The sequence below is a fragment of the Pogona vitticeps genome, chromosome 12 (genome assembly GCF_051106095.1).
Source record: "Pogona vitticeps strain Pit_001003342236 chromosome 12, PviZW2.1, whole genome shotgun sequence".
Lineage (NCBI taxonomy): Eukaryota > Metazoa > Chordata > Lepidosauria > Squamata > Agamidae > Pogona > Pogona vitticeps.
Genome location: NC_135794.1, coordinates 19,529,199 through 19,550,754, shown reverse-complemented (window position 1 = coordinate 19,550,754; position 21,556 = coordinate 19,529,199). Strand labels below are relative to the sequence as shown.

Here is a 21,556-nt window from a genome sequence, read left to right as displayed (position 1 = left end):
GTTCAAGGAGGGGTTTTACTTTGGTTACCTTCTGTTCAGCTTCCATAGCGACGCAGGGATTTGAACCCACGTCTCCGGAGTCCTAGTTGAACACTCTATCTGCTGTACCATACTGGCTTTCCTTCAATATTTGGCAGAGGGATTTTGCAATAGAGCTTCCGCAGAATGTATATTTTTGATGCTCTGATGCTGGAGAACACAGATCAGGCTGTAGCCGTGGCAGTCCTGATCTGCTTGTGAGCTCTTTTGGAAGCATCTGGTTAGTCATCCGCAGGAGAGAAAGGAAAGAGAAGAACCCTGTGTGATGTGGGCCCAATCCACCGCAGCCGTTTGTTTTGGAGAGAAGTCTTTCTGGCCAGTATGGGTGCTATGATGGCATGAATAATCACTTTGTGTTCCTTTGCTTGTTTTGATTGCTACAGCAGTGGACTATGGGAATTTCCTGCATTTGATCATTGTTCTCCCCATTGCGGTCCTGCTGGTTATTGGAGGACTTCTCATTATGCTGTATGTCTGTAACAAGAAGAGGTGAGATCCTGCCTTGCGGCAGAACTGAATTCAGCCTAGCTATAATCTGGCCCACTGGCTTTGCATGTTTACCTTACTGTTTTTATTACTAGAATAGACAGACCCTTGGGACATACGGGATCCGTAAGACAAACGATCCAGACCTGTTGCAGATCTCATACCTGAATGGGAATTTGGGGGGAATAAGTGTCAGTGGCAAAAATGTAAACATGTTAACTGGCAATCCTATCAGGAACTAGTCAGTTCCCCCCCTCTGTTTATTGCCCCTGGATACGAAGCTTGGAACTGCTACCTTTTTAAAACTAAAAACTCCCAAACTATGCTGTCTGGTGAGGAATCTGGGAATTATAGTCAAAAAAACTAACTTTCCCAAGCTGTGTCCTGATATAGGGGTTACTTGGTCGCCTCTGGTTCTTTTCCTTCTGTCACTTGAGTGAAGAACAGAAGGCAAACACCTTTCAGTGCACGTTCTTCATCGTTCATGTGATAGCAGCTAACCTGGGCTATTTCCTCCCCCCCCCCCCCCCCGTTCATTCACTGAATAGACACTTGAAAGGATCTTTCCCTTGGCTTAAGGATATGTGGGAAGTAACACAGCTGATTCCTGACACCCTTTTGCGAACCTGTCATTTGTTTCTGCTAGGGCGTATGTGTTCAGAAAGCAAGCCCCAGAACCGAGCTTGAAGTGAGAGGACCAAAATAGAGTGAAATGTGATTCTTTTTTTTCTTTTCTTCCTGAGATGGGTGTTTGAAGTGTGGAAATTCCCTTTTTTTCTATTTTAACAGGAACAGCGACAGGCTCGGAAATGGAGTACTTTATGCCTCTGTGAACCCTGAATATTTCAGCGCTTCAGATGGTAAGTCGCACCCAGGAGGCTTGTGGCGTCTCGATAATAGGGTGAACGTAATGCATGCACAGCCTGAGGTGGGATCACAGAAAGCTTTTTGGAAATGGATGTAAAAGTCAAATGTTCCCCCCTTCAGCCATTGAGCAGGTAGAGAAAAGGCTCCAGGGCGAGGTCTCCAGCTTATTATTTTGAGTGGCGGAGTGTGCCAGGCAGCCACTGGAACCCCTCTTGTTCCTTTCTCGGAGTTCAGTCCTTCAACTCTGTATTACTGAAGAGTTGCTGACCTGCAGCAGCCAGACCTCTTGCTTCAGCTCCGGGGTTTCGTATTATCCCAGATTTTTCAGGAAATCAGAAGTGAAGACACTGTTTCATTTCTCCTTGCTATAATTCAAACAAGGTTGGCTTGCAGTTGACAGCAAGTGGCAAGTGCTTCCCCCCCCCCCTTTCCCATATTCTAAGTATGGGCTTTTTAGGTTCGTGTTCTGTGTGTTGCACCCTCCAGCTGTAAAGCTGTTCAGAGTTCATTTGGGGCTCAAGAGTTCAAGTGTAGCATCTAAGAAAACAAAACAAATGTATGTTTTGGATGTGAAATCTTGACTTTGGTATTGAAATCAGAAATGGGGGAGGACCTTCCTTGTCCCGTGATTCTGTTTTTGGAAATTGCTCTTTCAAATGTGGTGATCTGGGCTGGCTGTGAATTATGTTCTGGCTGAAGTACAGTGGTGCCTCGCTAGATGATGTTAATCCATTCCATTGAAATCACTGTCTTGTGAAAACATCGCCTAGCGAAAAGCGTTTCCCCATTGGAATGCATTGAAACCCGTTTAATGTGTTCCAATGGGGAAAATAGTCGTCCAGCGAAAATCACCTGTAGGGAAGCCATTTTGCGAAGCGCCGATCAGCTGTTAGAATCGCTGTCTTGTGAAGCTTCGGTCCCAAAAACACCCGTTTTGCAAAGATCGGGAAGCCATTTTGCAGAGCCACCAATCAACTGTAAAAAATCATCGTCTTGTGAAAAAATGGTCCGTGAAGCACGGAGCAAATCATCATCCAGCAAAATCCCTCATAGGAAACACCATTTTGCGAATCGCTATAGCGATTGCAAAAAGTCAATGTCTAGCGAAAAAAACATTTTGCGAGGTAATCATCTTGCACGGTACCACTGTATTGCATCCACACATTGCAGGTGGGGAAACAGACATAGCTTTTATATCTATGCTATGTCATTCCTTGTTGGAGAAACCCACTTAAGATACTGGCTAGCACATCCCAGTCCTCTACGAAGGATGCTCTTGACTCAATAGGGAGGAACATGTGGGCCCTCCAGAGGTTGTCAGACGAGAAATATTGCTGTCCTTTATCTTCGGTTCTCCTGGCTATGATTGGTGTGTGCTGTGGTTGTAACTGCACTGCAAGGGCCACTTGCTCACTATCCTTCAATTACATTATTCCAAACATTCATTCAGATGTTAGACCAAAGCCTAAGACGACTGGTGTTCTGCCTGTTCCCCCAGAACATCCCTTTGATGCTTCAAGTTAGTGTACGTCTTTGAACGGACTTAAGTGCAGCCCTCTAGTAGATGTTCTACTGCAACTTGTAGTATTTCTCACCACTGGCAGTGCTTGGCTGATGAGAGCTGTACTCTTAACGGCATTGGAATGGCCTTGCTTTGTCCAACCCGATCGATGTCCTCCCCAGTACCCCTCGCCGCATATCTGGATTCCTGTTGGACTTCAGCCATAGGCTCATTGTATTGCGTATCTTTAAAATGATACATTTCAGACCCTGTTCCCAGTCCCTGTTCCAGTGTTGTTGAAACAATAGGAAAGCATCGAAATATTTCTGATACCTCACTGTTTCAGGGAACTGTTGGATTAATTCTTAGCATGTGAAATTTAGACCTTCGTACTATTTTTGTAATGGAAGTGCCCTTTTTCCTGTTACAACTTGGGCTGCGATGCTCCCTTACTGCTGCTTGGTGAGACCATGTGGGTTTTGTTTTTTGTGTGTGCTTTTGCAGTATACGTACCAGATGAATGGGAAGTGCCCCGGGAAAAGATCACCATGTGCCGGGAATTGGGGCAAGGCTCCTTTGGAATGGTGTATGAAGGGATTGCGAAAGGTGTGGTTAAGGATGAGCCAGAAACACGAGTGGCCATCAAGACAGTCAATGAGTCCGCAAGCATGCGGGAACGGATCGAGTTTTTGAATGAAGCTTCAGTGATGAAGGAGTTCAACTGCCACCATGTCGTAAGTTGCTATGCCACACAATGCTGAAAACTCAATGTTCAACATCGTCTCCCTCAGTCAACACTTAAGTTTCTTAAAAAGTGGCAAACTAAAAATTTGCAACCAAAAATTAGAGAAATTCCATGCTTCTTGGCCAAAATTGCTAGAGTATCTACAGTATATGAAATTCGTATTCAGGTAGGAAAGGAAACCAGTTTTCACTCTTCTGTTTCTGGTCATCCTCAGCACATATGTGTCACTCATCATCCTATACTGAATATTGGAATAAGAGAAGATGAGGATTTTTAAAAACCAAAATCATCAATGGTTATTTTAAAAGACATAGAAGTGCATCCATGTTAACAAAGATTGTGAAATCAGAAATAAAGGAAGTAATCAGAAGAGAAGTCTTAGTATCAGTATTCCTGATGGCACCTCCCTGGCATTTAATGAGTGAACTGTCATATTTTGAATATCTTCTTGAGAATTCTAACAGTCTTTGGATCATGGATGAATTCTAAGAATTCACTTTTTCTGAGCTTTGGATCTGGACACGTGGTTTTTGAAACCACTCTCCATCCGCACGGATTCTTGGTGAGAGTCTCACTCCAGATCATCTTTTGAGGGTCCCACTCAAAGAATCGCTTTTCTTGGTGACATAGCCAATAGCTTTCTTAGTTCTTAAAATAAACTTTACTGCAGTCCAGAGTTAAGAAAGATCACTCATTCCTGCACTCCAGGATCCCCATGAATGCACCCACATGGTTGAGAATCGTTGGACAAAGAATACGGGGTTTTGCCATCTTTCTCTTTCATCAGCACAGGAATGGTGACGGTCATCACTTATGTACAGAAACATGTGAGAGAGCATCACTGAATCCAGTGGGCTTTGGTTTCTAGTGACTCTGTACTGTAGTTAGGATGTGCTGATGCCTTTCTCCTCACCTCCCAGGTCCCTGCACGTCTAGACTGTAATGTGTAATGATCTCACCCTCATAAGCACAAGGTGGCATGTAAGACGGTGCCTTGTTCTTGTATAATCTCATTTTCCTCTTGCCAGGTGAGGCTCCTGGGCGTTGTATCTCAAGGACAGCCCACTCTGGTCATTATGGAACTCATGACCCGGGGAGATCTGAAGAGTTATTTGCGGTCCCTTCGGCCAGATACAGAGGTGAGTGTGGTTGACCCTTCCGGTGCAACAGTTTCAATGGAAGAATGGTCTGAAGAACTCCTTTGTGGTGGCAGGGGAGCTTGCTTTCAAAAATACGTTGTTGTGCCATGTTTTGCTTTGGTGTGGTTTAGCCTCCAGTAAACGGAAAGACAGTAAATGTCCCATTTAGATATCCTTTTCTGCATTACAACTTGCCAGGATGAAATCCTGTTCAAATTGCTTAGTGTGTGAAACCTGATTGAAAGGAATCCATATGTTCCATCTCAGAGGGGATAATTTTCTTGAGGAGTTACTGATGAATACACCCAATAAGTGATCCTGCCCAAGTAACTGATATTTGGTTGTTGGCTTACTTGACCTCAGTGACTTTTCCTGTCAGACAGTAAGGGCCAGCTCGTTTCCGGCTGATTAGCTTTTGGAGGTGGATAACCCATGACCTGGGCAGCCATATCCTTCGTTACCAACCTCCGAAAGCTAATCTGCAATGAGGCGGGCAGCATGTGGGCTGTATAGAGTCCATCAGAACAAAGAGCATCTGCCGATCCCTATTGCTAGGTGTATTTAATAGAGGTGTCTCCTTAGGGTTGTTTGGTCTCCATATTGCAGAGTTCTCTGAATTCCCCAGCCAGAATTCTGGGAGTTCCAGCCCCCACACACATACAGTGGTGCCTCGCTAGACGATGACAATCCGTTCCACTGAAATCGCTGTTTAGCGAAATCATCGTCTAGCGAAAAGCATTTTCCCCATTGGAATGCATTGAAACCTGTTTAATGCGTTCCAATGGGGAAGAATCGTCATTGTCTAGCGAAGATCGGCCATAGGAAAGCCGCTTTGTGAACTGCCGATCAGCTGTTTAAATCGCTGTCTTGCGAAGCTTAGGTCCCGAAAACACCCGTTTTGCGAGTGCGGAGGGAGCTGTCAAAATCGTTGTCTAGCGAAAATCGGTTTGCGAAGCAAGGACCAAACATTGTCCAGTGAAATTCTCCCATAGGAATCACTGTTTTGCGAATCGCTATAGCGATCGCAAAAAAGTCAATGTCTAGCAAGAAAACTGTCATGTGGGGTAACTGTCTAGCGAGGCATGACTGTATCTGCAGAGGCTTTCATTCCAATCCCCTAGATAAGGCTGAGGTGACCTTCTAAGGCTCCATGTTCAGCTGCCATATTTCTGGGGAAGAAACTGCCCCAAAGCATCCTGGGAGTGGTAGTCTTGTTGCTCTTTAGGCTCTTTAGAGGGCGCCTCCTGAAGAATGACCACAGAAGAAAGGTTCCACATTCTTGGTTTGTGTTCTCGGGCTTGTTAGGCATCCTTCAGTCTCGAAAGACTATGGTAGCGTGCTCTGTATGGAGGGCTTGGAACAGCGCCTAGTGTGGCTGAGAAGGCCAATTCGAGAGTGACAGTCCCTTCCACACTGAAGACAAATCCAGTCTGTCCCCTGTCCGGCTCCCTGGTTTTGCTGCTTTTGTGACTTCCTCTTTGCCTCGGCCTGCTGGGCAAGGGTCTCTTCAAATTGGGAGAGCCCGTGATGCACCGCCTGCCTCCAGGCTGAGCGCTCAGATGTCAGGTTTTCCCATCTGTTGAGATCTATTCCTAAGGCCTTCAGATCTCGCTTGCAGATGTCCTTGTATCGCAGTTGTGGTCTCCCTCTGGGGCGCTTTCCCTGCACTAATTCTCCATAGAGGAGATCCTTTGGAATCCGACCATCAGCCATTCTCACGACGTGCCCGAGCCAACGTAGACGTCGCTGTTTCAGTAATGTGTTCATGCTGAAAATTCCAGCTCGTTCTAGGACTACTCTGTTTGGAACTTTGTCCTGCCAGGTGATGCCAAAAATCCGTCGGAGGCAACGCATATGGAAGGTGTTCAGCTTCCTCTCCTGCCGTGCACAAAGAGTCCATGACTCACTGCAGTACAGGAGTGTGCTTAGAACACAGGCTCTGTAAACCTGGATCTTCGTATGTGTCGTCAGCTTCTTATTGAGCCATACTCTCTTTGTGAGTCTAGAGAACATGGTGGCTGCTTTGCCAATGCGTTTATCCAGCTCGACATCTAGAGAGAGGGTGTCAGAGATGGTTGAGCCGAGGTACACAAAGTCATGAACAACCTCCAATTCTTGTGTGGAGATGGTAATAGAGGGAGGTGAGTCCACGCCCTGGCCCATGACTTGTGTTTTCTTCAGGCTGATTGTTAGTCCAAAGTCTTGGCAGGCCTTGCTGAAACGATTCATGAGTTGTTGGAGGTCTTCAGCAGAGTGGGCAACAATGGCTGCATCATCTGCGAAGAGGAAGTCCCGCATGCATTTCAGTTGGACTTTGGTCTTCGCTCTCAATCTAGAGAGATTAAAGAGCTTTCCGTCTGACCTAGTCCGGAGATAGACGCCCTCGGTTGCGGATCCAAAGGCATGCTTCAGCATGACAGCAAAAAAGATCCCAAAAAGTGTTGGTGCGAGGACACAGCCCTGTTTCACTCCGCTTTGGATGTCAAAGGGGTCTGATGTTGAGCCGTCAAAAACTACAGTGCCTTTCATTCCCTCATGGAAGGATCTGATGATGTTAAGGAGACGAGGTGGACATCCAATCTTGGGAAGTATTTTAAAAAGGCCATCCCTGCTAACCAGATCAAATGCTTTTGTAAGGTCTATGAAGGCCACTAAGAGTGGCTGTTGTTGTTCCCTACATTTCTCCTGCAGCTGTCGGAGGGAGAATACCATGTCAGTGGTGGATCTGTTAGCTCGAAAGCCGCACTGTGATTCTGGATAGACTCTATCTGCAAGCACCTGGAGCCTCTTCAGCACAACACGGGCAAGCAGCTTCCCTACCACACTAAGAAGAGAGATGCCCCGGTAGTTATTGCAGTCACCCCTGTCTCCTTTGTTCTTGTACAATGTGATAATGTTTGCATCCTTCATGTCCTGTGGGACTCCACCTTCCCTCCAGCAGAGACAGAAGACCTCGTACAGTTCGGAGGTGATGATCTCCTTACAGCATTTCAGCACTTCAGCGGGGATGTTATCCTTTCCAGGTGCCTTGCCGGAGGCGAGGGAGTCCAAGGCTGCCATTATTTCTGCTAGGGTTGGTTCACTGTCCAGCTCTTCCAAGATAGGCAGGCACTCAATGTTATTTAAAGCTTCTTCGGTTACTACATTCTCTCTGGAATACAGCTCAGAGTAGTGCTGTACCCAGCGTTCCATCTGCTGTGCTCGGTCCTGGATGAGCACACCTGTAGCAGACTTCAGGGGAGCAGATTTCTTCTGTACTGGACCTAAGGCCTGCTTGATACCGTCATACATTCCTTTGATGTTACCTGTGTCCGCTGCTAACTGTATCTGAGAGCAGAGCTGGAGCCAATAATTGTTGGAGCATCTCCTGGCAGCCTGTTGGACTTGACTGCGAGCAGCTCGAAGAGCTTGCAAGTTGTACTCACTAGGACAGGCTTTGTATGCTGCTAGAGCTCTTCTCTTATCCTCGATGGCTGGCATTAACTCCTCTGAATGGGCTTCGAACCAGTCAGCCATCTTTTTGGTCTTCTTGCCAAAGGTGGACAGGGCGGTGTTATAGACAGTGTTCTTGAAGTGTTCCCATCGTTCAGGTGCATTTGCATTAGCCGGACCTGGAAGGACTTCCTCAAGTGCTTGGGCAAATTCCTTCACTTTTCTTTGATCACAAGTCTTGATGATGTCAATGCGTGGTCTTCCTTCCTTTTTCGTGTGATATACTCTCTTTGTTCGTAGTTTTACTCTACTACACACCAGGGAGTGATCAGTATCACAATCAGCACTCTGGTAACTGCGTGTGATCGTAATACTAGGAAGGCTGGAACGTCTAGTGAGGATTAGATCGAGCTGATGCCAATGCTTGGATCTTGGATGCCTCCAGGAAACTCTGTGTTGCAGCTTCGTGTTAAAGAATGTGTTGCTGACACAGAGACCATAATAGCAGCAAAACTCCAGCAAGCGTTGGCCATTTTCATTCATCTTTCCAATGCCGAAATGGCCTAGACAAGTGGGCCAAGAATTATGATCAGCACCCACTCTAGCGTTAAAGTCTCCAAGAATGAACAGTGCCTCTCTTTCAGGGACTTTTTGGATAGTAGCTGCCAGATCGTCATAGAATTTGTCTTTCACTTCTGGAGTGGATGACAGTGTTGGTGCATATGCGCTAATGAGGGTTACTGGTCCTGCTGATGAGTGGAGCTGCAGAGACAGGATTCTTTCACTCCCCACAGTAGGTGGAACAATGCATCTCAGGAGAGTATTTCTGACTGCAAAGCCAACACCATATTCCCTGGTCTCATTCGATGGTTTTCCCTGCCAGAAGAATGAGAAGTTTTTTTCTTTGACAGATCCTGAGTCTGGCAGTCTTGTCTCTTGTAAGGCAACAATGTCCATCTGCAGTCTACTCAGTTCCATGTCAATGACAGCTGTCTTGCGCACATCGTCTATTTCTTGCAGGTCGTTAGGAAAGCCGTAGTCAGGAAGGCCAGGGGTCATTGTCCGTACATTCCAGGTGCCCAGCTTAAGGGCAGAAATTTTCTTACGATTGTTGCATGGTGCACGGTTATCGATCTGCTTGTCGGGTTTGACCCTAAACCCCACGCACCCCGTGAAGTTAACAGACCGTGGCGAGGTAGCACCTTACTGGCTGGGGGCTGCCCAGCTTAAGGCGGGCGGTATCTACCTAGTGAGGTGCAATGACCTCTCCCACCGTCAGAAGTAGCCCCTGGCGTCCTGCTCCACGCCAATTGAGCAAAGACTTATAACCGGTAACTGCTACTTCCCGTGTTGTTTCGACGCTGTATGCGAAGCTGGAGTGTCCTCTCCAGAGCACGAAGCCTGGGTAAAATAATATCGAGGATAGGCTGTTACCCAAGCAGCAAATCCCCCCTCTCCACGTCACTGAAATGGTCCAGTGGAGAGGCAAGAGCCAATACAACTGGTTCCAGCAACGTCGCAGGAGTTGGCAGAGTGACACAAAGTGCCTCCGGGACTCCGGCTCCGGATTTTGCCTCGAGGTTATCTCCTGAAGCCTTTTCCATAAGTGGATATAGCCACAAGGCAGTGGAGGTTTAAATTTGGAGTTTTCCTTCTCCTAGATGGGCTGCCTTCCAGGGCTGACGAGCCCCACCTACCCGGCCTGATCTCTAATGGTGTGGAAGTATGATCTGACCTTTAAAAGTATACTCCCCCAGGTGTACGAGATGTTAGTTGGTTTTCCTACTTACAAAATTTGGATAAAAAGTAGGATTAGAGAGTTTCACATGCCATTAGACACACTATCCTGCACATCCTCCTTTAGAGCTGAGGCTCTGCCTTTGCTCAGGTGATTTCTATTTACCAAATTAGGATTGGAGATAGAGTTAGAGTATTTGAGAATATCGCGCGCCGTTAGGCGCGCGGTCCAGCCACTTCCCAGTTTAAAAAAAGAAGGCCCTCCCTCTTGGCCCAGGGAGAAAACAGCAACTCCCCCCCCAACAGACAAAGGCTTCAGCACAACACCCATAGAAACGCACCTGGGCTTCGTCCAGGCCTAAACCTCCTAAGGGAATGGAGGCAGGGTCCAGCCACTTCCCAGTTTAAAAAAAGAAGGCCCTCCCTCTTGGCCCAGGGAGAAAACAGCAACTCCCCCCCCAACAGACAAAGGCTTCAGCACAACACCCATAGAAACGCACCTGGGCTTCGTCCAGGCCTAAACCTCCTAAGGGAATGGAGGCAGGGTCCAGCCACTTCCCAGTTTAAAAAAAAGAAGGCCCTCCCTCTTGGCCCAGGGAGAAAACAGCAACTCCCCCCCCCAACAGACAAAGGCTTCAGCACAACACCCATAGAAACGCACCTGGGCTTCGTCCAGGCCTAAACCTCCTAAGGGAATGGAGGCAGGGTCCAGCCACTTCCCAGTTTAAAAAAAAGAAGGCCCTCCCTCTTGGCCCAGGGAGAAAACAGCAACTCCCCCCCCCAACAGACAAAGGCTTCAGCACAACACCCATAGAAACGCACCTGGGCTTCGTCCAGGCCTAAACCTCCTAAGGGAATGGAGGCAGGGTCCAGCCACTTCCCAGTTTAAAAAAAGAAGGCCCTCCCTCTTGGCCCAGGGAGAAAACAGCAACTCCCCCCCCAACAGACAAAGGCTTCAGCACAACACCCATAGAAACGCACCTGGGCTTCGTCCAGGCCTAAACCTCCTAAGGGAATGGAGGCAGGGTCCAGCCACTTCCCAGTTTAAAAAAAAGAAGGCCCTCCCTCTTGGCCCAGGGAGAAAACAGCAACTCCCCCCCCCAACAGACAAAGGCTTCAGCACAACACCCATAGAAACGCACCTGGGCTTCGTCCAGGCCTAAACCTCCTAAGGGAATGGAGGCAGGGTCCAGCCACTTCCCAGTTTAAAAAAAAGAAGGCCCTCCCTCTTGGCCCAGGGAGAAAACAGCAACTCCCCCCCCAACAGACAAAGGCTTCAGCACAACACCCATAGAAACGCACCTGGGCTTCGTCCAGGCCTAAACCTCCTAAGGGAATGGAGGCAGGGTCCAGCCACTTCCCAGTTTAAAAAAAAGAAGGCCCTCCCTCTTGGCCCAGGGAGAAAACAGCAACTCCCCCCCCCCAACAGACAAAGGCTTCAGCACAACACCCATAGAAACGCACCTGGGCTTCGTCCAGGCCTAAACCTCCTAAGGGAATGGAGGCAGGGTCCAGCCACTTCCCAGTTTAAAAAAAAGAAGGCCCTCCCTCTTGGCCCAGGGAGAAAACAGCAACTCCCCCCCCCAACAGACAAAGGCTTCAGCACAACACCCATAGAAACGCACCTGGGCTTCGTCCAGGCCTAAACCTCCTAAGGGAATGGAGGCAGGGTCCAGCCACTTCCCAGTTTAAAAAAAGAAGGCCCTCCCTCTTGGCCCAGGGAGAAAACAGCAACTCCCCCCCCAACAGACAAAGGCTTCAGCACAACACCCATAGAAACGCACCTGGGCTTCGTCCAGGCCTAAACCTCCTAAGGGAATGGAGGCAGGGTCCAGCCACTTCCCAGTTTAAAAAAAGGAAGGCCCTCCCTCTTGGCCCAGGGAGAAAACAGCAACTCCCCCCCCCAACAGACAAAGGCTTCAGCACAACACCCATAGAAACGCACCTGGGCTTCGTCCAGGCCTAAACCTCCTAAGGGAATGGAGGCAGGGTCCAGCCACTTCCCAGTTTAAAAAAAAGAAGGCCCTCCCTCTTGGCCCAGGGAGAAAACAGCAACTCCCCCCCCAACAGACAAAGGCTTCAGCACAACACCCATAGAAACGCACCTGGGCTTCGTCCAGGCCTAAACCTCCTAAGGGAATGGAGGCAGGGTCCAGCCACTTCCCAGTTTAAAAAAAAGAAGGCCCTCCCTCTTGGCCCAGGGAGAAAACAGCAACTCCCCCCCCCCAACAGACAAAGGCTTCAGCACAACACCCATAGAAACGCACCTGGGCTTCGTCCAGGCCTAAACCTCCTAAGGGAATGGAGGCAGGGTCCAGCCACTTCCCAGTTTAAAAAAAGAAGGCCCTCCCTCTTGGCCCAGGGAGAAAACAGCAACTCCCCCCCCCCCAACAGACAAAGGCTTCAGCACAACACCCATAGAAACGCACCTGGGCTTCGTCCAGGCCTAAACCTCCTAAGGGAATGGAGGCAGGGTCCAGCCACTTCCCAGTTTAAAAAAAAGAAGGCCCTCCCTCTTGGCCCAGGGAGAAAACAGCAACTCCCCCCCCAACAGACAAAGGCTTCAGCACAACACCCATAGAAACGCACCTGGGCTTCGTCCAGGCCTAAACCTCCTAAGGGAATGGAGGCAGGGTCCAGCCACTTCCCAGTTTAAAAAAAAGAAGGCCCTCCCTCTTGGCCCAGGGAGAAAACAGCAACTCCCCCCCCCCAACAGACAAAGGCTTCAGCACAACACCCATAGAAACGCACCTGGGCTTCGTCCAGGCCTAAACCTCCTAAGGGAATGGAGGCAGGGTCCAGCCACTTCCCAGTTTAAAAAAAAGAAGGCCCTCCCTCTTGGCCCAGGGAGAAAACAGCAACTCCCCCCCCAACAGACAAAGGCTTCAGCACAACACCCATAGAAACGCACCTGGGCTTCGTCCAGGCCTAAACCTCCTAAGGGAATGGAGGCAGGGTCCAGCCACTTCCCAGTTTAAAAAAAAGGGCTATAGCAAAAGAAATTCACCCCACAATACTGGTGCAAATGGGATTTGGGCAGAGGAAGACAGTTTTGTCCTCCGCTTGTTCGCCAAACACTACATAACAAGTCTCATGGTGGTTCTTCATTCCTTATTTGCGAGCCCCTTGGAGCAGGTCCTAACTCCTCTAAGTAAAATCCCCACTTAGTGTCCTATAAATTCAGTTTTTATATCTTGCATTGGTAACAGATGTGTCTTAAGTGGTTGTGGTCAGCGTAGCAATAGAATGAAAACATCCCTTTGACTTAAGAGGAAGGCAGGCCATCGCATGCTGAGAAAGAATAAATTCTGGGGAGTTTTTGAAGAAGCGGATAGCCTCTACCTGGTGCATACCTGTGACATTATGGTAAACTTTAAGATGTTTGTGTGTATCTGTACTCCAGTTTCTTCCATCAGACCACACTGATCGAAATGGGTAAAGCACATAATACTTCAGTGTTGCTACATAGGGAGAGTCCAGCCTGTGATTTGGGATCTCCCCAATTTAGATCGCATTTTTACAATGGACCTGTCAGCTAGGTTTCTGCAAGCTGTTGGTCTTTCCCTTGCCGCCCCTCATGAATTATATGGAGAACAGACTTGGGCAAAAGGAGTGATATACTAAATAGCTGATAGAATGTGCTATCTTTAAAAAAAAAAATCAACAAGTAAGCAGTTTTGAAGAACTGAGGCAAATGGGTTGTATATTTACAATTTCTATTTAAGCAGCAAGAATTGATCTCTTAATTTCAAGCAACTTTGAGTTTTTCTCCCTTCCTCATAAAAAAAAAGCACAGTTGCTACTCACCCGAGGGACAGGCTGAATATTGGTGGAAGCTGCAGACTAGTTCATCCTGTCTCTGTGCCACAGAACGAGCTATTCTGAAACCTTCTAAGACTCCTCTGACTCTCGATTGTGTCTTAACCTAAAACCTCAGTTATTTCGCTGCTTTGTGCCTAGTTTCTGATTTTGATATTGGCAAGTTAATCAATCATGGCTTTAAAATCATGCTCATAATTGTACATTCTGTTCCCCATTCTTGCAAATGAGCATCGCAACAGATGCTAATACACTTCGTAATATGCCCAGCATTGACCCGTCTTGCTCCGATTAAGTGTGCAGCCACCCACATGCATTTTTCAAGGCCTTTGTAGGGGAGACAAAAGCCAACAGGAACCAAAGACAACTGAAAATGGATCCAGTGAGCTTTTCTGTCTGGGCCGTGGGTTCATTGTTAATGATCTTCAGTATCAGTGATTTATGATGGCACGGTGAAAGCATCTGATCTTTGCGTGAGAGAAAGATTAACATTTGATTTTAAAGCAAACAACATTCCTTCCTTGAAAATGGGGAGGAGCTGTATGTCCTGCTGGCTAAAAACACAGCCCTTGAAATGAGTGTTTGAGGGAGCAGGAGAGAGTAGCTGAGAGAGAGAGGATGTATGGAAGGTCTCTTTCCCGCTCCAGCTGCCCCCTTTCCTTCCTTGCCCCTTCCTCTTTTGTCAATTGACCGCAGGCTGTGCAAAGTGTTGCCTTCCAGATGTGTCTGGACTGCAGTTCCTAGCACTCCCCACGGTGGATTCTGCCAGCCAGGGCTAATGGGGGGAGCAGGCTAACAATACCTGGAGGGCCACCTTTTGCCCACTCATGCTTTAACATACCACGTGTGCATTGAACAAATAGCTATGGAAGCCCGGTTCTTAGCTGTTCTTCAGCACCCCGCTTCTACAGGGGCCCACCAAGGAAACAGGGTGCCTATAAGAGTAATAAAGATGAGCCAGACGGGCAGACTTTGACAAGGAAGAAAGCAAGTGGTTTTTTTTTTCTCCTCTCTTTTTTGACACACGTTGGGGGGTCATCTCCCATTTTGCTTTGCTCAGAATAACCCAGCTCAGACTCTGCCGGCCCTGAAGAAGATGATTCAGATGGCAGGCGAGATTGCGGATGGCATGGCCTATCTTAATGCCAACAAGTTTGTCCACCGAGACCTTGCGGCAAGGAACTGCATGGTGGCTGAAGACTTCACTGTGAAAATTGGAGGTATGCTTTCTCCTTTTGGGTAGGGGTCGGGGTGTGGGTGGGATGGGTGCTCTGCACGCGCAGGAAGTGGAAATTTCATTCCGGCCTTTGACAGAAATGGGCCAGCGGGTGACTTTCCTGTTCTCGAATGACAAAGTCCACTAAAATTGTGCGGTTCCATGTCCAGCCTTTGGTCCTGTGCGGGTAGGTGACTTCTTTTGCCACAGATTAGTCCCTGTTCCGCGAGTCTTGGCTTTAACTTCCTCTAACAACAACAAAAAATACCTTTCTGGACATGTATTGTGGCTGTAGAGAAAATGGTTGAAAAAGATGTCAGCTAGGCTTTGCAAGATCGCTTGAAATGTAAAGAACACCCCTGTTTGGGGGAAAAAAACAGTCTCGGATGGTGTGAAGCTCTGTCCTTGCTCTCACAAGAAAAATGAGGGCTTGCCAACCCATCTTTTGCATGCAAGGAAACCTGAGTTGAGGCTTGCAGTTTCAATGCAACAACAGTGACAAGTGGCAGGTGTTTGTCAACCTGTCTTACTCTGTGGGTTGTTGGGTTCCTGGACATATTCCACTAGCCTGTGTTATTCTTTCTTATGTATTTTTTACCATGATATGTTGAGCACGTGTTTCTTTTATGGGCTGTTACAGATTTTGGCATGACAAGAGATATTTATGAGACCGATTACTATCGGAAAGGTGGAAAGGGGCTGCTGCCTGTTCGCTGGATGTCCCCAGAGTCCCTGAAGGATGGTGTATTCACCACTCACTCGGACGTTTGGTAATACTAAAAGTGTCTTTAGCACTATTTGAATGCTTTTTCTTCAAGCTTCTGATTATAGGTCTATGGAAACACCATCTCAAACATGTTGATGGCTCTGGTTTTTCCTGTTTTGATTCTGTTTGCAGTGTCCCTGGTGCAAGTTCTGTGTACTTTATCTCCGGGCATTATCGTATTCTTACGTGTATAAGACCCCCCCCCCCATGTATAAGACGCCCCCCCACTTTTCTAATCGAAAATTAAGAAATCTAAGTGGGGCTTAGCAAGTGCAGGGGGAAAGGGATCAAAGCACTGCAGGATCGCTTTGATCCCTGCTTTTCCCCTCCACTTGTTTTTGTTCTCTCCTCAGCTTACTTCCGTGTATAAGACAACCCTCAATTTTTAGTCTAAAGATTTTAAACAAAAGTATAGTCTTATACACGGGAAAAATACGGTAGTTCCTTTCTTTTGGCTCTTCTGCCATGCTAAAACCCCCAAAGTGAGTCTCAACTATCTGCATAGTTTTTAGGGCTGACTTAATTCTCTAAGACACCTGTATGTTTTTTTTTAAACAGTACCTGCACAAAGGGGGGGGGGATAGTACCTTAAAAAAATTCTTTAACTGCCTTTAAAGTACATAATAAAAAATGGCGTTGTTTCATGTCAGCGTCTTTCGCCATAACTCCAGAACTTCATTTTGAATCTCCGCGTTGGGCATGTGTGTTCCTTCAACAGCTGGGTGCATTTTGGAAAACCTTCATCTTCCCCTGGCACATTTCAGGAGAAAGAGAGAACCTACTGCTCTTTTGTCTTGTGGAAAAAGGCTAACTTTGGAGCCTGGCTACGGAGCTTTTATTTCAGAGTCCATTTATAGAGTGAAAATAAATGAGGCAGAACTAATATGCAAGCCAAGGGGTGGTGGGCGGTGGGGAATGGTTTGCATCCACACCCTGGAGTAACGAGATTCTAATTACTGCTGGGGAGGGGGTTCTGTTAGGGGGATGATTACGACATCTGAGTCGATGTGGAAGGACCATTTTAAACAGCACGTGTTGCATCCTTCTACAATGTCCCAGTGCAGTTTTACACAGGGAACGAAGCAATGCGTGCTGCCAAAAGAGGAATTCAATTAACAAAATAGTGTAGGGGTTTTACCTCCTCTTGTGCATCTCTTTTGCTACACGCCAGGATTGTTGTTTTAAAATCATGGCACAACATATCTTTGCTCCCTGTTTCATAGAGGTGTGCAGGCATTTAGTGGGTCTTCTCTTCTGCAAAACATTCAGAGCAATTAAAAACAGACTTGGTGGCTGGCCTAAGAGCAGTGGCTCCACTCCTTTTCCCCGCTCCTCAAATAGGAGCTTGTCTTGCATAACAGAACAGACATGTCATCTTGAGCAGTCTGTTTAGTTTGGGCACATCCGTCAAGTACTTGCTACATGCACTGGCTACTTGTCCCTGAATTCCAACACTTTAAAAAAATAAGGCTTATATCTTCCAGTCTTTTCCAGAAGGAGGTGTCTTGCAGGTTGTCTGTGAACAACACACAGCTTGCTTTATGGCTCATAATCAGCAGTGCATCCCACAGAAATTCTAGCTAGAATGCTTTGAATTTTTAATTTCTATACATATTTTGGAACCGTTCTCCATTACTGGGGCATAGCCCGTATTGGCCTTCCTTGTAACCTTACCCAGTTCCCTTCAGTCATGTCTGGTGGACATTACTACAGATTTCTGCCCTGTTTGTCACTCCCCCCTTTTTTTTGAGGTGGGGGAGTACCCTGCTGTTGGGAATCTGAAACTTACAAAACAGCTTCCTATTGCATTATGTGAGTAAAATAGCTAGTCTTCTCTCCAGCACATCTATTGCCCAATAAACTTTTTATAATTGGTAATGTTTGTATCCTTTCCCCCCTTTTTATTCTGTTTTTCACAATTAGATGACATTTAGTGGCTTTGTTAGATAGCTGAGTGAGCTGGTCCACTCCACGCTGGGCACCACAGGAATAGAATAAAAAAACAACACCAAAACAAAGTGGTATGGGTTGTTCACCTGCAAACAATTTATGCAGTTTTCCAGTACATTAAATCTTCCCCAATCTGGCACCTGCAATGTCTGAAGAGCTACAACCCCCATCATTTGCTGGCTACTCATATTGCCTAGGGCGATGGGTCTTGTAATCCAGGAGTTCTGGAAAGTGCCACATTAGGGAAAAATGAGATGGGATCTCATTTAGTATGTTGGACTCATGGGCTGTAAATAAAATCAGAATACCAAGTGAATAGGGTATTAATATCAAAATACCAACATGATACATAAAGATTTCAAATGAGCCATTTCCTCAACAGCCAAAAATGGCTTGAAGGAGGAGGAAGTCGATAAACTGCATTGAATATGATTGAAGTGTCAACACTGAATGCTTTATTTGCAAATTACTTGAACAGGATACGTCATATTTTTTAATGTTTAAAACTTAATAGCATGTTCTTTTCTTAAAAGAGCCACACAGGAACCATAGTTGAACTTTAAAAGACTGCACTGTGGCCAGCTTGAGGGTGGACCCTCTTCTCCTCCCCTTTCTACGTGCAAGAGAGATGTAACATTCCCAGTTCAGTTTATAACAAATTAGTTTCCTGCTCTGTACAAATGTAGGAAGTTGGGGTTTGCACAAACGACAAACTAGGATGTCTGATCTTTACTCCGATCCAGTGGGAATTCTCTTAGGATGCTGTGTTCTTACCTGGGACAAGATATAGAGAGTGAGCACATATCATGATTTATGCTTCTGCTGCAATGCAGTTTGCTAAAGGTGTGACATACAGATATGCTGTATTACTTTTTATGCATTATTTCCAAGGAGGAGTTACTGGTCTCGTACAGCCTAAAATGCTTTCTTATTGCACACGGTATAAGTCAATGCCTCTTTGTATTCATAGTATTGGTATACCATTTGACATAATTATATCATTAAACAGCTTATATTAGGAATGTCTAACTAGAATAAAAATGATATAGAAGAGGTTTAAATCAATTTTGACTAACTAAAATCCGGAGATAGAAAGCATTGGTGTTTTGGACTCCTGGCTACAGTAATAAATGTTCCCCGTCTGTTACAAACATACTAGTATTAGCACAGTAAACGCTGCAGTTATTGCTAACTGCATGATGCAGCTTTCATTTATTGTGCCTTTGCCTTTATGCCTGGCAGGGAAGCGCTCAGCAAAACAGCCCAGTCATTGCCTAGTGGACAGGATCATTCGTCTCAAGCTTCTGGAATGCCTCTGAACACATAGGTTTTTTCTTTGCAGGTCTTTTGGTGTTGTCTTGTGGGAGATAGCCACGTTAGCCGAACAGCCTTACCAAGGCATGTCCAACGAGCAAGTCCTTCGCTTCGTGATGGAGGGCGGACTTCTGGAGAAGCCAGACAACTGTCCGGATATGCTGTATGTAGTTCCAGATGTTTCTCATTGCATTGCCATCTTTTATGTTCTCCGTCTCTTTGGACAGTTTAAGCAGAGACATGAGTGCTGTTTTGTGGGTCTTGGGAGTGTGTGGCGCTGCACCATTGCAGAGTGGACCTCGTATTGCTGTTACTGCTGAGAGTGAGGATCAGGCAGGAAAGAGTTTGCAAAATCTTTGCAAAATCTTAATGAGCCTGATACTGCTGGGAAAAGATGATCATCTCTCCTGTCACGATAAGCTTTAAATTTTTAAGATAGCCCTTCTCCCAGATCTATTCTCCCTGAGATTCCAGTGCTCCCTGTGACCTCCATTCACTGATGTTATTGCACCAGAAAAGGGCCTGTTTCTCCTAACAGTTGTGCATTGTCACAAGTTATCTTAAACATGATACCCAATAGAGTCCTTGTTGCAACTTCTGCTATTCAAGCCATTTGCACAGGCAGTTTCACCGCGGTGCGATGTAGTGAAACTGTCTTAGTGGGCATTTCCACTCTGGTAGCATTATATTTGATGTAGACTCATACGTCTTCACAGAAAGGCGCTAGCCGGACTCTGCAGCCAATGTCTTGGTAAAGGTTGATTGCTGCGCTCACCCTCTCCTTTTAGAGAGGAGTACACCCAAGCTAAGAGAGTTCCCATATTAGATTATTATTAATAAGGTTTTGTTGTTGTTGTTGAGGCACATTCCCCCTTCTTCTTCATGGTCTGTGAATCACACTTCTCCGGTTGTGACGTATCTGAATAAATTCATACGTTTCTAAGTAGCCATAGCTTTCATGTTTTATGATAAACAGTAAACAGTGGTTACTGATTCCAAAATAAGCCGGGATCTTGCAGTTCAAACTTGATTTAAGACCCTGGCTTGTTAGGAATAAAATGGCAAACTGGTTAATTACAGACTTAGTAGCTGGGAAGAGGTCAATGGATGAGTCTTCTTGCATATGCAGAAGGCTTGTACATGCAAAGCTGAGACAGGATCTGTAGAACAAGTTGTGTTCGCTTATGGATTCAAATAATAAATGACCAGGTCCAGTGCCAAACCTCTGGCTTGCACACCAGAGCTTTCTATCAGTGTAATGGCCATAATCACCCCTGGCCGACATAGCCATGTTGGTAGAGGAAGGGTATAATAATAATAATAATAATAATAATAATAATAATAATAATAATAATAATAATAATAATAATAATAATAATAATAATAATAATAATAAAAATAAAAGTTTGGCTGTAGGTTATGCTACTCTGTCCGACACAGCCATAAAAGACACGTTTCATCAAAGGACTCTCTCAGCCATTTTAAGCCAAAATGGTCTCTTCGTTAGTTCTCTACAACAGTGGTCCCCAACCTTCGGCCTCTAGATGTTCTTGGACTTCAGCTCCCAGAAATCCTGGCCAGCAGAGGTGGTGGTGTAGACATCTAGGAGTTGTAGTCCAAGAACATCTGGAGGCCCAAGGTTGGGGATCACTGCTCTACAAAGTTCTGCAGCTACAGGTGAGTGGGAGTCCCAGCCAGCACCATGTCTCCTACCTTGAGGTTTAATTCAGTTCTTTGCGATGCAGGGTTTTGGGTTGTTGGGGTTTTATTTTACTTTGCTTGGAGGCCCTCGTGACGGGGATGGAATAGCTTAAGGGGCCTCAGCTGTTTGGGATTCTCCATGAAAACGGCTTGTTTGGCCATTTTGGGGCGGTGTCAAGTAACAGTCCCTTGCTTTTGCGGCTCCGTGGCCGGGGTCGGATCAGAGGAAGAGACAGCTGGAGGTTGCCTTGCGACCCACCTTGCATTCTTTCCCTCCTTAATTGGGAATCTCTAGCAGTGTCAGATGGGCTTGAAATTATGCTTGGTCTTGTGGGAATAATTCGACAAGGCAGGCCGCAGAACGGAGTGAGCGGGTGGTGGTATGAATTGAAGGCTTTGGGGCAAATTAATATTTCTCGATATTAATTTGGGATATTCTCTGAGTATTAATTTATGCATGTGTAACCTTTGAGTGCAAGTGAACATGGGGCCTGATGATAGGTAGGAACTGACACAGTTTTGTAGCTAAAGGAATTATTTATTTTATAGGCTTCTTAAATTAACCCTTTATATAATAGTTTTTTCTTTCTATCTTTGATAGAATAAATGCCTTTTTGAAAGCAAGTGATCACAGCAGGTGGCTTGAATTTACACCCTCTCCTCTCCTCCGTATAACCACCAAGACTTTGTATGTTCAGAGAGAGAGAGAGAGAGAGAGAGATGGTTGGAAAGCTGCTGTGGCACAGCTGGAACTCTCTTGTTGCAACTTTTGAATGGCTAAACTTCTGGCTTTAAAATCCATATTTTAATTTTATGGATCTATGTGTTCCTTTATTTATAAATT

At 46.2% G+C, this 21,556-nt stretch overlaps 1 protein-coding gene across 2 annotated transcripts in view; it reads left to right on the top strand.

Moving 5' to 3' along the window:
* The window catches only part of IGF1R (insulin like growth factor 1 receptor), a 174,709-nt gene that overhangs the window by 141,670 nt on the left and 11,483 nt on the right, over positions 1-21,556 (top strand). The window contains exons 14-20 of one of the 2 annotated variants that reach the window (XM_020781765.3): positions 426-528; positions 1,315-1,385; positions 3,398-3,627; positions 4,667-4,777; positions 14,826-14,985; positions 15,622-15,751; positions 19,040-19,174. In XM_020781765.3, coding sequence (XP_020637424.1) covers positions 426-528; positions 1,315-1,385; positions 3,398-3,627; positions 4,667-4,777; positions 14,826-14,985; positions 15,622-15,751; positions 19,040-19,174 — 940 coding nt within the window. Of the gene's footprint in view, positions 1-422; positions 529-1,314; positions 1,386-3,397; positions 3,628-4,666; positions 4,778-14,825; positions 14,986-15,621; positions 15,752-19,039; positions 19,175-21,556 lie in introns of both variants that reach the window. The other variant, XM_020781764.3, reaches the window with a different exon arrangement.